Genomic DNA, 13,437 nt, shown 5'->3' on the forward strand with positions numbered 1-13,437 from the left:
CTTTCATGTCAAATGCTCCCCCCCCCCCCCCCAATTCCTACCAATAGGAAACATCTGTCTCTATTTCTATTTATATACCACTTCCTCTGGAGAGGACTCTAAAACAAGAAAACCATTCTTAAGAGTGGAAATCTTTGGCAGAAGCAATAGCTCCAAACAGAGAATTGTGTGATGAAACTCAAAGGTATTTGGGTCAAGATTCTATGTTTGCTAAGATCCCTTAGCTTCTCAGTCCCCTTCTTATCAACCAAAAGTACACTTTCTTAGACGACTAGGCCTTCCGGACCATCAAACCAGAAGTCACAGTAAAATCCAGCTGCAGTTAACTGGAGTTAACAAGCGTATTGTGGCTCGAACCTTAGACCCACACTGCTTAACTCTGTGACCCTGGCCAAATCCACGTATAGCTTCCGGATTGCCTCAACACCCATCACCTGATCCATTTAGAGTGCGCCCTGCCAGTTACTGTGCATGGGGCAGTGGGCAAAGGGTGAGTCAAAAGGATGTGGATTCAGAGGAGGGTGGGTGAGCAGGGTTGGGCTGAAAAGAATACAAGTCAACTGAGCAACTGGGGCCCCCCCTGCAGCCTGTGCAGGAGCCAAACCTAGACCCCTGCGGACAGTCTTACTCCCAGGCTACACCAGACAGATCTTTGGATGGCTGGTTTCCCCATGTGTAAGTAGCAAAATAACGCACTAGAATAGGGACCATGAATCCCAAATACCCACGGAGACCAGAAGGTGATGTAGGAGGCAGGATGGTCCGGAGACGTGAGCAAGTAGTGCCCTTTAAAGCAGTGAACCGAACCCACGAGGGCATGCCCTGCCCAGAGGCCCGAGGCACTTCCTGCTGCCAGCAAATGGAGCCAAATCCAACCTTAAAAAAAAAACTTCCTGATTTAAAAAAGAGCAGCAAAAAAGTCCGATTTCTAAACATTGCGCAGGCCAAATGAAATAGCCTTTGGCCATGTTTGGCAGCGAGGGCGACCGTTTGCCATCCCTGCCCTATAGATGTCCTTGCTTCTTGAAGAGTCCACGTTCCAGCCGTCAGCCAGTGCCTCGGGCCCTCCTCGTGGTAACGGCAAGCGGCAGTGATCTCACGCTTCATCTATGAAATGAGGAATAACTAAACCTAAAATTGCTTTCGGTTGTAAAATTCTAGGATTCCAAATCGTATGTTGATGAGATCACGTTGAACTTTCAGGTCCTCTGTGGTAAGGAAAAGCTACCCTCAGTAAGCAATCCTCTCCTCGGCCTCCGATGAGAGGAAAATAACGGAGCGGGCTGCTTCTTGCACTGGGTTCTGGAAACTCCACCACAAAAGACCAACTGCCCGCAAGTGGCTGCAGTTTGTTCCAAGAGTTGTTCTTGGATAAATAACCCATGCTTGTGCAATTATTTCTTGGCAAAAACAACCTAAGACTGTACATACTGCGCTGGTTTATAATTTAGGAGGATGCATTTAATTTTATGACTCAACAGCCACCACTGAAAAAGAAATCATTAAAAAGGTAGTCAAACGGCGTATAATGGTCACACACACAAGGAAGAAGGGAAAAAGAACTCCGCAAGCCAGGCTGCTTGGGAGCTTTGATGATAAATCTCTTTCTGGTCTAGGAAATGCTACTGATCCCTGAGCAAACAGACAGCAAGGCTTCAAATATTATTATAATCAAAGGTTCCCAAAGCTACAACTGAGCCCTAACCTCTAAGTCCCTCCAATCCCTTTTTTCAGCTCTTTGAAAGACATATATTGGAATTATGTATATTCTTACGTTTCAAAACGATTACTGTGCCCAGGCCTGCCTGTTCTCTTCTTAAATGCAAAGCTCAGAAAATGCAAAGCTCACAATTTTGCTAAACAAGAGTTTTGGGCGCTCCTTCAAACTCTCTCCTGTGTATCTTCAAAACCACCGAGCGACCCTTTTCCATTCTTCATGACTAGAACAGTATCATGGCTCCTAGCTGGTCTTCTAACCAGATGCTCTCTTTACTCCAATACGCCCCCGGAAGATGCCCAGACCACCCTCAGCAAGTCAGTTTTTCCTATATGGTAGTCTGCTGCAGCACCCAGGCTGGTATTGGGACCGCTCCAAAAACCTAATCTCATCAGCCTGGCCTTCAAATGATTTCCCCAACTCCAATCTGCCTGCTCAATCCTTCCTCCACACCTTCCCCACATTCACACTCATGAATGCCATGTCTACAAAGATAGGATGTTCCCAAAATGAATACATACACTTTGAATAATTATAAAGGCAGTGTTTATTAAGATACATTTCATTTTCAAAATTGAGCTACCGGCTGTTAAAGTGTGTAGACATTTTTTTGGGGACACCCTATATATCTGACATGATGGCTGTACCAGACTCCTGACTATAATATTATAGTATGGGGTAAAGTGAGGGGCATGGAGTATGGGCTCAGTAGGTGTCAGCTATTGTCCGTTTTTCTTTTCTACAACACAGCATGAGCTCCTCCAGGACAGAATCTTCGTGGCTGACTCCCCAGAAAAAAAGAGAAGGAAGTCTCTGTAACATACTGCAGGAAGCCAAACCATGGCTGTTCCCAGCCTGTGGGCAGCTGAGCGTTTATGGTGATGACTGTTCATGAATAAACATGTGATGCATGGCTCACCTCTCCATCGACATTCTGCAAACCATACTGCTCACAGATGGAGACCAGCTTCTTTCGGTTCAGGTGACCATCACGCGTAATCCCCAAATCTTCACAAACCTCCTGCAGTTTCTCTTCTATCCAGTCCTGGGGAGGGGCAGACCCACTTTGGGAGGCATTCAAATCATCTGGGTTCCAAAATCTTAGCTGGCCTGAAATAAAAGCATACATTGTGTTGTCTCCAAAGGGATTACAAAGAGAGAGACCTATTCTCAAAGAAAAATAAAATAGTGCTTTTTTGAAAGTAAAAATGATAAAAAAAAGACTATGAATGCTGATTCCATTTTGATTTAATTCTGAAGTTCAAATGCAATGGAACCACTGGTTCTCGGGCTGCACCTAGGGCAGTGGTCGGCAAACTCATTAGTCAGCAGAGGCAAATACCAACAGTACAACGATTGAGATTTCTCTTGAGAGCCAAATTTTTTAAACTTAAACTTCTTCTAACGCCACTTCTTCAAAATAGACTCGCCCAGGCTGTGGTATTTCGTGGAAGAGCCACACTCAAGGGGCCAAAGAGCCGCATGTGGCTCGCGAGCCGCAGTTTGCCGACCACTGACCTAGGGCAATCAGGCATTTTTTTATTTTGTTCACTGGCAGACATACCCGTGGAAGAAGCAGCTCTCGTGCAGCCATGCCAAGGGTCTAGTCCTGCTTCAGTACAACGGAAAACATGTATAGCCTCAGGCTTTGGTGACAGCGGGAGAGAAGGCTGGGTGAGAGGCATTCCACAGAGCTTTACCCACCCACCTCAACGAGGGCTTCCATTACCTCCACTCTGTCTAGTCTAAGCACTAGAAAGTCTAGTCTGGCACTGGTTTTACTGAGAAGAAAATAATTTCATGATAAATATAAATGAAACAATCATGTCTCAAGATTAGTTTGTTCCAAAATCTTTACACCTATCAATATTTTGACTGGCAAAACAGTCCACCTCCAAAGAATAAAAGGTTGTGAGCTGCAAGTTATTCATTATCTCTATATGAAGGATAAGTTCTATGTAAAGAATTATGGATAAAATTACTTATTTAAGTATCAAAATTTATTTTCTATTAAAAGTTCTCACATCTAGTTACATTTTCGACTCACCCATTTACTAGAGCCTTTAACGTCATTACTTAAACATGAGACAATCACTGGCACAATGTTGTGTGCCTGGAAGAACTGGGAGGGTTGAGAAGAGCATTTAGTGTTATTTATTGAAGAGATTAAGCCCATTACTGCTGTGTGTGTCCAGGCTGGAGACCTGGAGAACACGCTGTAATTGCACTGAAGTACAGATAGCCTGCCAGGGTAGTCTGTGCAGCCAGCTGAGGTTCTGTCAGCTGACCCACAGTGCCATCTGCTGGCCAGAAGATCAACGTGTTTTGATGGCTCTTTTTTTTTTTTTTTTTTAATTGAATTTATTGGGGGTGACATTGTGCTTAATAAAACCATACATGTTTCAAGTGATGTTTCTTAAATACATCTAAAACTTGTCAAGAGATAGGTCAGGGGTCCTCAAACTTTTTAAACAGGGGGCCAGTTCACTGTCCCTCAGACCGTTGGAGGGCCGGACTATAGTTTAAAAAAAACTATGAACAAATTCCTATGCACACTGCACATATCTTATTTTGAAGTAAAAAAACAAAATGGCAAAAACGCCCGCATGTGGCCCGCGGGCCGTAGTTTGAGGACGCCTGAGATAGGTCACTATTTAATTCAGGATAGCTACAGATTAATTTCGAAGTCTATATAAGAGGGTAATTAACCATAGTGAAATTCTATGTCTTAGTTCTCCTATCTTGCATGATGTTAAAAGTTGGTATTTTAGAACTATAAACTATCAATTGGGAGTGAATTTTTCTTGCTGCTGTTCTTAAGGTTACTTCTTAGCTGGCCTCCAGCAGGCAAGGCTGTTAGAAGAAACCAGGAGATGCAGGAAGGGGAGTGTGGAGAATGCCCGTGAACGGCAGCGCTTCCTTCCCTGACACCCACTCAGCTCCTACCTTCTGCTTCGTACTCCTCACTGGGCTGCGTCTTCCAGTGCTAGAGAAGGCAAAAGAAGAAGATCAGTGCCCCTGAAAGCATCATCTGCGTGAGTCACAGATCCAGGACCCCCTAGTGCTTCCTCCTCAACCGGCCTCCTAAGAAACACCACACAGCCTTCCGTGGCGTTTCACCAAGGAACTGCCTTTCACGATTGCGAAGTCACTTATTCCACAGCACAATCTGCCACAACCAATAAAACCACGCCGGAGCAAACATTCAGATCCCACCAACCAACAAGCATTTGCATGCATGCATGGATGAATGTGTTCCTCAACAGATGTGTACTGGGTGCCAGGGATTTTGCTCCATCTTTGGACTACAACTATGAAGAGGATGAACATATTTCTTGCCTCGAGAAATTTACATGCTAATGCAGACATGCAGGCGAAACAAAAGAAAAACCAAAAAAATCAAACCAGGAGGTACAATACAGTAGTATATTAAGAGCTATGATGGGGAAGTTCAAGATGCTATGAGGATACACGGGATCCTTCAGACTTGGGAGATCTGGGTAGACTTCCTAAAGAATCAATCGTCTAAACCAGTGGTCGGCAAACTCATTAGTCAACAGAGCCAAACATCAACAGTACAACGATTGAAATTTCTTTTGAGAGCCAAATGTTTTAAACTTAAACTTCTTCTAACGCCACTTCTTCAAAATAGACTCGCCCAGGCCGTGGTATTTTGTGGAAGAGCCACACTCAAGGGGCCAAAGAGCCGCATGTGGCTCGCGAGCCGCAGTTTGCCGACCACGGGTCTAAACTGAGACCTGAAGGATGAGCAGGAGCAGGAGACAGCCACGTGAAAAGTAAGGAGCAGTTGCTGTTTGAGGAAGCATGGAGGCAGGAATGAGCCTAGTGTGTTGGTGGCACAGTAAGAGGGTACAGATGCAACCCAAAAAGAGGTTGGCTAGAAAGGTCAAATGTACATTGCCAGTAACTTACACTAAAAGCAGTGACATTTGTCTGACCCGAGCCATTTTACCCCCTTAGCATATGCTATGTTACTGCTCCTGGGTCTTTTCCACGTCACAGCATAGAGCTGTGGTTTGGGCTGGTGCACAACTGCACTTGGCCAAGGACACAAGTCAGAACCCCAATCCAGGCGTTGCTCCACTGGCCAACACGGCACAGGTCTGCTCCAACCACGGGCAACGAGTAGGTCCGCAGTGGCCTTGGCCTCACTAGTGAGCTGCCTAATCACTGCTTTTGGGAGGTTCTACAACCATGGCAGGAAAACTCATGGAGGAAAAAAAAGGTGTATCACTCCCCCCCCCCCCCCCCCTTCAAAACCTGGCTGCTGTCTCAGCAAAGAGCCAACTTTACCAATGAAACTGCCTTGGACGTGTTACCAAGCCCACTCTCTGTGCTGGCCGATTTCTTAGAATCCTGAAACAAACTCAACAGGAAAAGAAGCCTCGTTACTCCTGTCTCCAGAGCTTGGATTGCTCACGGCAGGCAGTGTGCAGGTTGACTTTCAGTAGCTAGTGCAAGTTGATATGAGTAAGCATGCCTACTTTGTTCCTCTTGACACTCAGTCCTCTCCTCTTAAATGAAGGACAGCCATCCAACAGGGCGTCACAGTTCCATACTTTACTTAAAAACATACTGAAGGTAACACCAATTCAGAGAGTTCCCCATATTTTGCACACTGAACTGAAACCACACACTGACAATGATGAGATGGATTACAGAAAAGACATCAAAAGGCAATAACTCAAAATATATAAGTTCACTACAACTCATTCAGGTTACAACTGAAAGTCACTGATACACATGGTATCTGTGGAAACTGAATTAGGGTGTAATGTGATTTTTGCTTGTTTGTTTGATTACAATTTTATCAGCCTACATTTCCACATAAAGACAGATCCAACCTGGCGGATGTCCACGAATGGTGGGTGTGGGGAGGGAGCAGTGGAGTAAATAGTCCTCCATAGATTTTCCGATATTTTTTTGGGAAGTACTTAACTGTTTGTATATTGAAAGTTTTAAATCAATAAAGTCCCATTAATAAAAGCATCTTGCCTGTCTGTCCTTCTCTATTTATTTCCTCATCCAACAGAGCAAATTATTTATTTACTAGAGGCCCGTTGCTTGAAATTCATGCACAGGTAGGGTCCCTAGGCCTGGCCAGTGATCAGGGTCGATAGGAGCCTTCTGGCTGCTGGCCGGGGCCTTCCTTCATTCCACGCCGCCCCCTGGTGGTCAGCGCACGTCATAGAAAGCGATCGGTTTCCCGGTTGAACTTCTGCAGGGACAATTTGCATATTAGGCTTTTACATATATAGATTTTTATTTTTTCAGAGCAAATGATTTAAATTCTCATACTACTTTGGCACTCCAAATGTGAAAACTCATTCAATATTATAAGTTGGACACACCCTAAATCGATTAAATCCACCTACAACAAATAAAAATAGGTTTCTATGGTCTAAGAATGATTTGGTTAAAATAAAACCTACCAAATCACAAGCAGGGGATGGTTTTAAACAGCACAAACTGACAGGAGAAATGGCAAAATGAATATTACTGGATATGAATAATAAAGGGAGCCGCGCTTGGATACAGCTGGAAAAATGCAAACACACCTTCAAAAAATCCTTGGTAACAATTCCTAAAGCAACAAGGTGTGCATCTTGCTACATAAACGTTTATTGTTTAAATTTTCTCACTTCTCAATGCATTTTAAAACAGTGAGCAATTAGTTCAGAGGAGCAAGAGGCTATACTATACTGTCTCCAACATCTCCTGAGGCTATGGGACCGGGTGCATGTATCTGATGCAATCCCCAGGGTGGTACTTCCCCGCACCTTCTTTTCCTAACTCTCACCCCTAACTAATAAGAGATTGAGTTGTGGGGGTTACTGCACGGACGTAGGAGCTGGACTGCCAGGCTCTGAATCCTGGCTTACCTACCAGGTTGGGTTTGGACAAATCTCTTAACCTCTTTCACCTCACAGTTTCCCATCTGTAAAATGGGAATAAAGTAGTACATATTTCACAGAGCTGGGTAAAATGCTTAGAATTGTTCCTGGCACATAATAAGCACTATATAAAGTCTTATTTTTATTGGACCTGTGTTTATGCAATACATATTGAATGTATGTTTACAATTTTTTTCATTTAAACTTAACCTTTTGCACTCGGATGTCGAGTGTGACTCGACACGGTTAGCATCGGTAGCAGGAATCGAGAAAAAAGCAAGCGAGTGCAAAGGGTTAAAGCATTAATTTGGGTAGCCCTGGGAAGGTATCGTTATTTGTATCAATTTGTAAGAAAAATGCCAAGTCTCCAGTAAATATGCACAGAATACAAACAGACACTTTGCATAAGAGGCAACACAATTGAGCAAATGCCCAAAGCGGCATTCTTAAGATAGCCTAACCCAGTGGCATCAGGTACAGCGCAACCTCCTAAACCCCAGGGAAAGGCTCATTTCCACAGCAATCAAAGACGTAGAAATGAAAACCAAGGGATCATTTGGTTCCCATTGAATTAGAAAAGTAAGATGGGACTCCTATTACCATCAAGACCATAATTTAAAATAGGCCTGTTTATATGTTACTGGTAGCAGGGTAAATGGATATTACCCTTTTAGTAAAGCAAATGACTTAATGTATCAAAAGCCATAAAAATATGCATACTCTTTAACTCAATAATTTCATATGGTAATAAAACCAAAAGAAGAATAAAAACATAGACATAAGTACATACATTTAGCATTTTTTTGAGCAGAATATTGAAAACAATTTAAATATTCAATACTGGGGCATAAAAGTGTAATGATCTATCATAACGTAGTCATTAAAAGAATAATCATAAAAGCATGTAGGAGCATGGAAAAATGTCTTATGAAATGTTAGATGGAAGACCATAACAAAAATGCTATCTACACTAATATTACCGCTGGCAAAAATATTTATACAATTAGACAAAGACCGGAAGGAAATAGAGACAATGAAGTGGATACATTAGCTTGACGGACACGAGAAACAATCTTATTTCCTTTACTGTTATAAATGTTGTTTATGCAACATAAATAGGTACAACTTCACTATTCTTCAACTTCTCACTGAATGAATTTCCTGTGACGTGGGGGTGGGAGAAAAGGAAAGTTCTCTCCCTTAAATTACTGTATTTACCACAATGCAGTACCTGCGATGTCCTCTAGCACTGTGGGCCCCTGACAGAGAGACGGCGTGGTGGGAGGCCCAGGAGCTGTCCAGGGGGTGAGTCCTGCTGGAACCAGTGCTGCCTAAGCTGACAGAGTGTGGAAAGATCAGGGACACTCATCTGAGACCTACCTTGGGGACTGTGACCATGACCATCCAAAAGAGGCATTCTTAAGATAGCCTAACCCAGTGGTCGGCAAACTCATTAGTCAACAGAGCCAAATATCAACAGTACAATGACTGAAATTTCTTTTGAGAGCCAAATTTTTTAAACTTAAACTTCTTCTAACGCTACTTCTTCAAAATAGACTCGCCCAGGCCGTGGTATTTTGTGGAAGAGCCACACTCAAGGGGCCAAAGAACCGCATGTGGCTCGCGAGCCGCAGTTTGCCGACCACGGGCCTAACCCAATGGCCTCGGAACAGCAAAACCTCTAAACCCCAGGCAGCACCAGCAGCTTAAAGGGCTTCACACAAACTCTTAGGGCCAGGGGTGGCAGCGTAAGGGATAATTTGTTTTAAAATCTCTAGGGGTAACAACTTCCCAAGCATCCCTCCCCTGGCCCTGTGGGAGAAACATAGGTCCAGCTAGGAGCAGCCCTGATAGGGAGAAGCAAGCTTATGCTAATGGCTGCATTTTCATTCCAAGACCACCTCAACTGGAGAGGGAGTTTGCCATCCCGATAAAGAGGGAGGTAAGCACATGGTGGCTGACCGTTTATTAAATTGCAATGGGGCAATGGGGGGCTGCAGGGGGGGGGGGCGGGGGAGGAGATTCAATTCATTCACAGCTCATTTATTTTCATTCTCACTGCCTGGAGCCAGCAATTCCAATTAAAAAGCGGGGGCGGGGCGGGGGGGGGGGGGGAGAAGCAGGTTAAAAGGTTGGGGGATTAGATCATTGGGCTACTGGAACAACACCAATAGAAGGAGGCATCATTCCGGAACAAGGTCGTTTAATTGCTGCTGGTTTACCCAGGCAGTGCAAGCCTGGCAGGTGGCCTGGAGACACAGACCAGCCGGGGCACTGGAAGGAAGATAATCACAAAAATCTCAGGAAAAATGGAGAGAAAGGGAGGGGCAATTGCTGGGATGTGTTCCAGTACTAATTCACACAAAAAAAGGATTTTAGATTTCTTCCCTTAAAATTTCATGTAGCCCCTCACCAGAGAAAGAACAGATATTAATAAATTAAAAAGACTAATTCTGAGGGATTTACTCCCAACGCCAGAGGCAAAACGGTGGCATGCGTGAGCACTAGGGGTTGCTGAGAGACCGTCCGCCTGGCTCGCCGTTCTGTGTGACCCCTCAGTCCCTCACTTCATCTGCAAAGTGGGAACACACAGCTAATGGGGGCACGGCACTGGGAAATGTTTGCTCTTGTTATTATTGCAGCCAGAACAATGATGTGGTGAAGGGCTTGGACTCCAGAGCCAGACTCCCCGAGTTCAATTTCAGTTCAGTTCTACCACAGGCTGGTTGAGCAACCCTGGGCAGGGTACCTAACGCCCAATGTGCCTCAGTTTCCTCCTGGGTAAGTAAACAGCAATGCCCACCTATGAGGGTGTGCTCATGTTTGGAGAGCACTTAAAACAGCGCCTGGTACAAATTAGTGCTAAGTGTCTGTTAAGTAAATAAATATTATAACGACTATTTCTACACCTGGCTGTTCAAACTAGGCCAAAGGCAGAGGACAGAAACAGCAGACAGACCAATGTCAGCTTTAAGAAGAAGCATAGAAGAGACCTCTAGAAATGACAGCTTTGAGCATGGACGTTTCGATGAAGCAATCAACTTTGCTTTTTTCTTTTTCTAATATATTTTATTGATTTTTTTACAGAGAGGAAGGGAGAGGGCTAGAGAGTTAGAAACATCGATGAGAGAGAAACATCGACCAGCTGCCTCCTGCACCCCCTGCCACCCGTCCCCCCACTGGGGATGTGCCCGCAACCAAGGTACATGCTCTTGACCGGAATCGAACCTGGGACCCTTCAGTCCACAGGCCGACGCTCTATGCACTGAGCCAAACCGGTTTCGGCGAAGCAATCAACTTTTGATTCAGCTTAGGAGCAGGGCCTCCCCGGGGCCCGTCCCATGTGGGACAGCGTCCCCTGGGTGGCCACAGCAGGCAGGGGCTGCTTGCGCTTCCACATTACCATGCCAAGCGGGCTGGCCCACAGCCCCACTGAGAGCAGACAGAGGGGAGAGGGTCAGAGGTTGTAGCCCCGCCCCCCTCAGGCAGACAAAGGGAGCCCCGTGCCGGCCTCAGCCCCGCGGGCTGTGCACCTCGTGTCCTGCTGGCCATTGTGGCCAGCTCCCTGCAGCTGGACGAGGCTGCCCCGCACACATGGGCCGCGCAGGAGGCACTGCTTTCAGGAATGCTTTCTTCGGAGGGACACCTGCTTGGCTGGACTGCGGAGCAGATGGCCCGGGCCTCTTGGATCCCGGGCTTCCAGCGCCGAGGCCAGGCCAGCATCTGCAGCCTGTGGGCCTGGCACGGCCTCTGCCCACAATAGCCCAGTCACAGCCCCCACCAACCATCTGCTCCAGGGCAGACCTTGTGCCCCGCAGAATGTATGGCTAATTAAAACGATTATGGGGGCACACACGGGCTATTCTTTCCCAGCAGAGGTTGCTGAGCTGATCTCAACAGCTTTAAGCAGGGGTTTTTTTTGTGTGTGTGTGTTTTTTTTTTGTCTTGTTTTGTTTTTGGTTTGGAAAGGGGAAAGCCTAGCAAGCCCAGAAAGAAGAGGAAGGAAATTTACTAGAATAGCAAAGCTCCCCAAACAAACGGAGCTGTAGGGCCTGTTTTACAAGAGTAGCTAAGCAAAGGAGTCTCTGGGAAAATAAGACACGCACAAAAATTGGTTTAGGAGGGTGCTTATGATGAGAACTGCAGGGCTTTTAAAAACATAGCATCTATGGCATTTACGCCCTAACTATTTATAAGCAGTGGGCCAGGCCCTGGAAACCGAGTGTGCCAGCAGGACTGGCCACTACTTCTGCAGGAACACACTTCCTGGGGCTTTGGTTCGCTCCCCGCTGTCTCACCTTTGAAGGCAAAGTGGTCAGTGGAGACCCTGACAGCCCAGTTCCTAATCTCCGCTCAGAACCAGGGACAAGTGGCTCAGTGGCAGGGCCGTCCCTTCTAGAATGCAAATCAGTGCCTTTATCTTTTAAAGCAAGGAAACGTTACAAGTCAGTGCTGAGAACGGGAATCAATGCACGATTTTTAAATGCACACATAGTTAGATGCCAACGAGCCTTCGGTGCTGCCAGTGTGGAGAAATGTTCAGTTTAAAAAGAGTTTTATTCTTAACGACTCTCCTACCAACGCTGGAAACTGGTTTTGATTCACAGGACTTTAAAGACCTTAAAGGAAAGGGATTTTTTTTTCTTTTTTTAAAATACATCTGCTCATGGAATCTTGCTCATCAGAGTTGCTCTCAACTGACAGTGTGAATACTGCTTTTCCATTTGGAAAACCCTTAATGGTGTGTAATTGGAAAATGTTACTATTATCATTAAAGTTAACTTGTCAGTTTTTGATTGGCTGTCTGTGTTAGTTAGAAAGTAAGTATTAGAAACCGCTGACCTGGAAGGTGGACGAGGTGGAGGCTGACTCCAGGGGAATTCCCTTTAGGGTCAAGTCAGGAAGACTTTCCAGAACAGCAAAGCTTGAAAGCCTCAACACCCTATTAGCTTTGTAGGGGCTTCTTTACACCACTTTCAAATGTCCTACAATTGCATCTTGGATGAGTGTCTCATTTCTGGGAATAGCCAGATGATCTAATCAGACTTAAGAAATATAAAGGGAAACACTGGAATTCCATGAATAAAAAATGTATCCTGGTGATATCATATCGTTTGATGGAAATAAATGACAATAATATTGAAACTGCTTACAGACTGTCAAAGTAAAAGACTAAACCAAAAATGTTATGGAATGTTAAGGCCCGGCAGATGTGGCTCAGTGAATTAAGCATCATCCCATCGTTAGGGCACATGTCCTGGTTGTGGGCTTGATTCCCAATAGGGGGCGTGCAGGAGGCAGCCGATGGATGTCTCTCTCATTGATGTTTCTCTCTCCCTCTCCCTTTCTATCTAAAAATCAATAAAAACATATTTTTAAAAAACTGTCTGAAAGAGAACGTAAAAAAAAAAATGCTATGGAAGTAATGGGAAAACAGGTGCATTTCAACTACAAAAGCTATTAGCAGAACTTCTCCCAGTTATTAAGATTTTTGTTCCAGAATTAAATATTTACTCTGTACAATATAAATGAATAATTCATAAAGTTTAACTGCAGAGTTATGCATATATGAAAATGAACATAAGGGGACTATAAGTCAGTTTCACATGTCTTAAAGAAGTTTGATTTTATGTAGAGTAGTAAAATCAGCTTTTTTTTTTTTTTTAAGTTTTTAAACCACCACTGTCTCCCATCCTCCTAGCCCCACAGTCCCAACACAAAGACTTAATTTGCTTGTCCATTCTTGGGCAAATGAAGCAATTGGCTTTAACTTTTCTCCCAGGTCCTCACTTAAACTGCAGGGTT

At 44.7% G+C, this 13,437-nt stretch overlaps 1 protein-coding gene across 1 annotated transcript in view; it reads right to left on the bottom strand.

The window, feature by feature from the left end:
• The window catches only part of NIN (ninein), a 99,269-nt gene that overhangs the window by 49,664 nt on the left and 36,168 nt on the right, over positions 1 to 13,437 (bottom strand). The window contains exons 6-7 of the mRNA XM_079767563.1: positions 4,664 to 4,703; positions 2,637 to 2,827 (exon numbers count right to left, since the gene is read on the bottom strand). Coding sequence (XP_079623689.1) covers positions 2,637 to 2,827; positions 4,664 to 4,703 — 231 coding nt within the window. The remainder of the gene's footprint in view (positions 1 to 2,636; positions 2,828 to 4,663; positions 4,704 to 13,437) is intronic.

The sequence above is a fragment of the Cnephaeus nilssonii genome (assembly GCF_951640355.1).
Source record: "Cnephaeus nilssonii genome assembly, chromosome: 4".
Lineage (NCBI taxonomy): Eukaryota > Metazoa > Chordata > Mammalia > Chiroptera > Vespertilionidae > Cnephaeus > Cnephaeus nilssonii.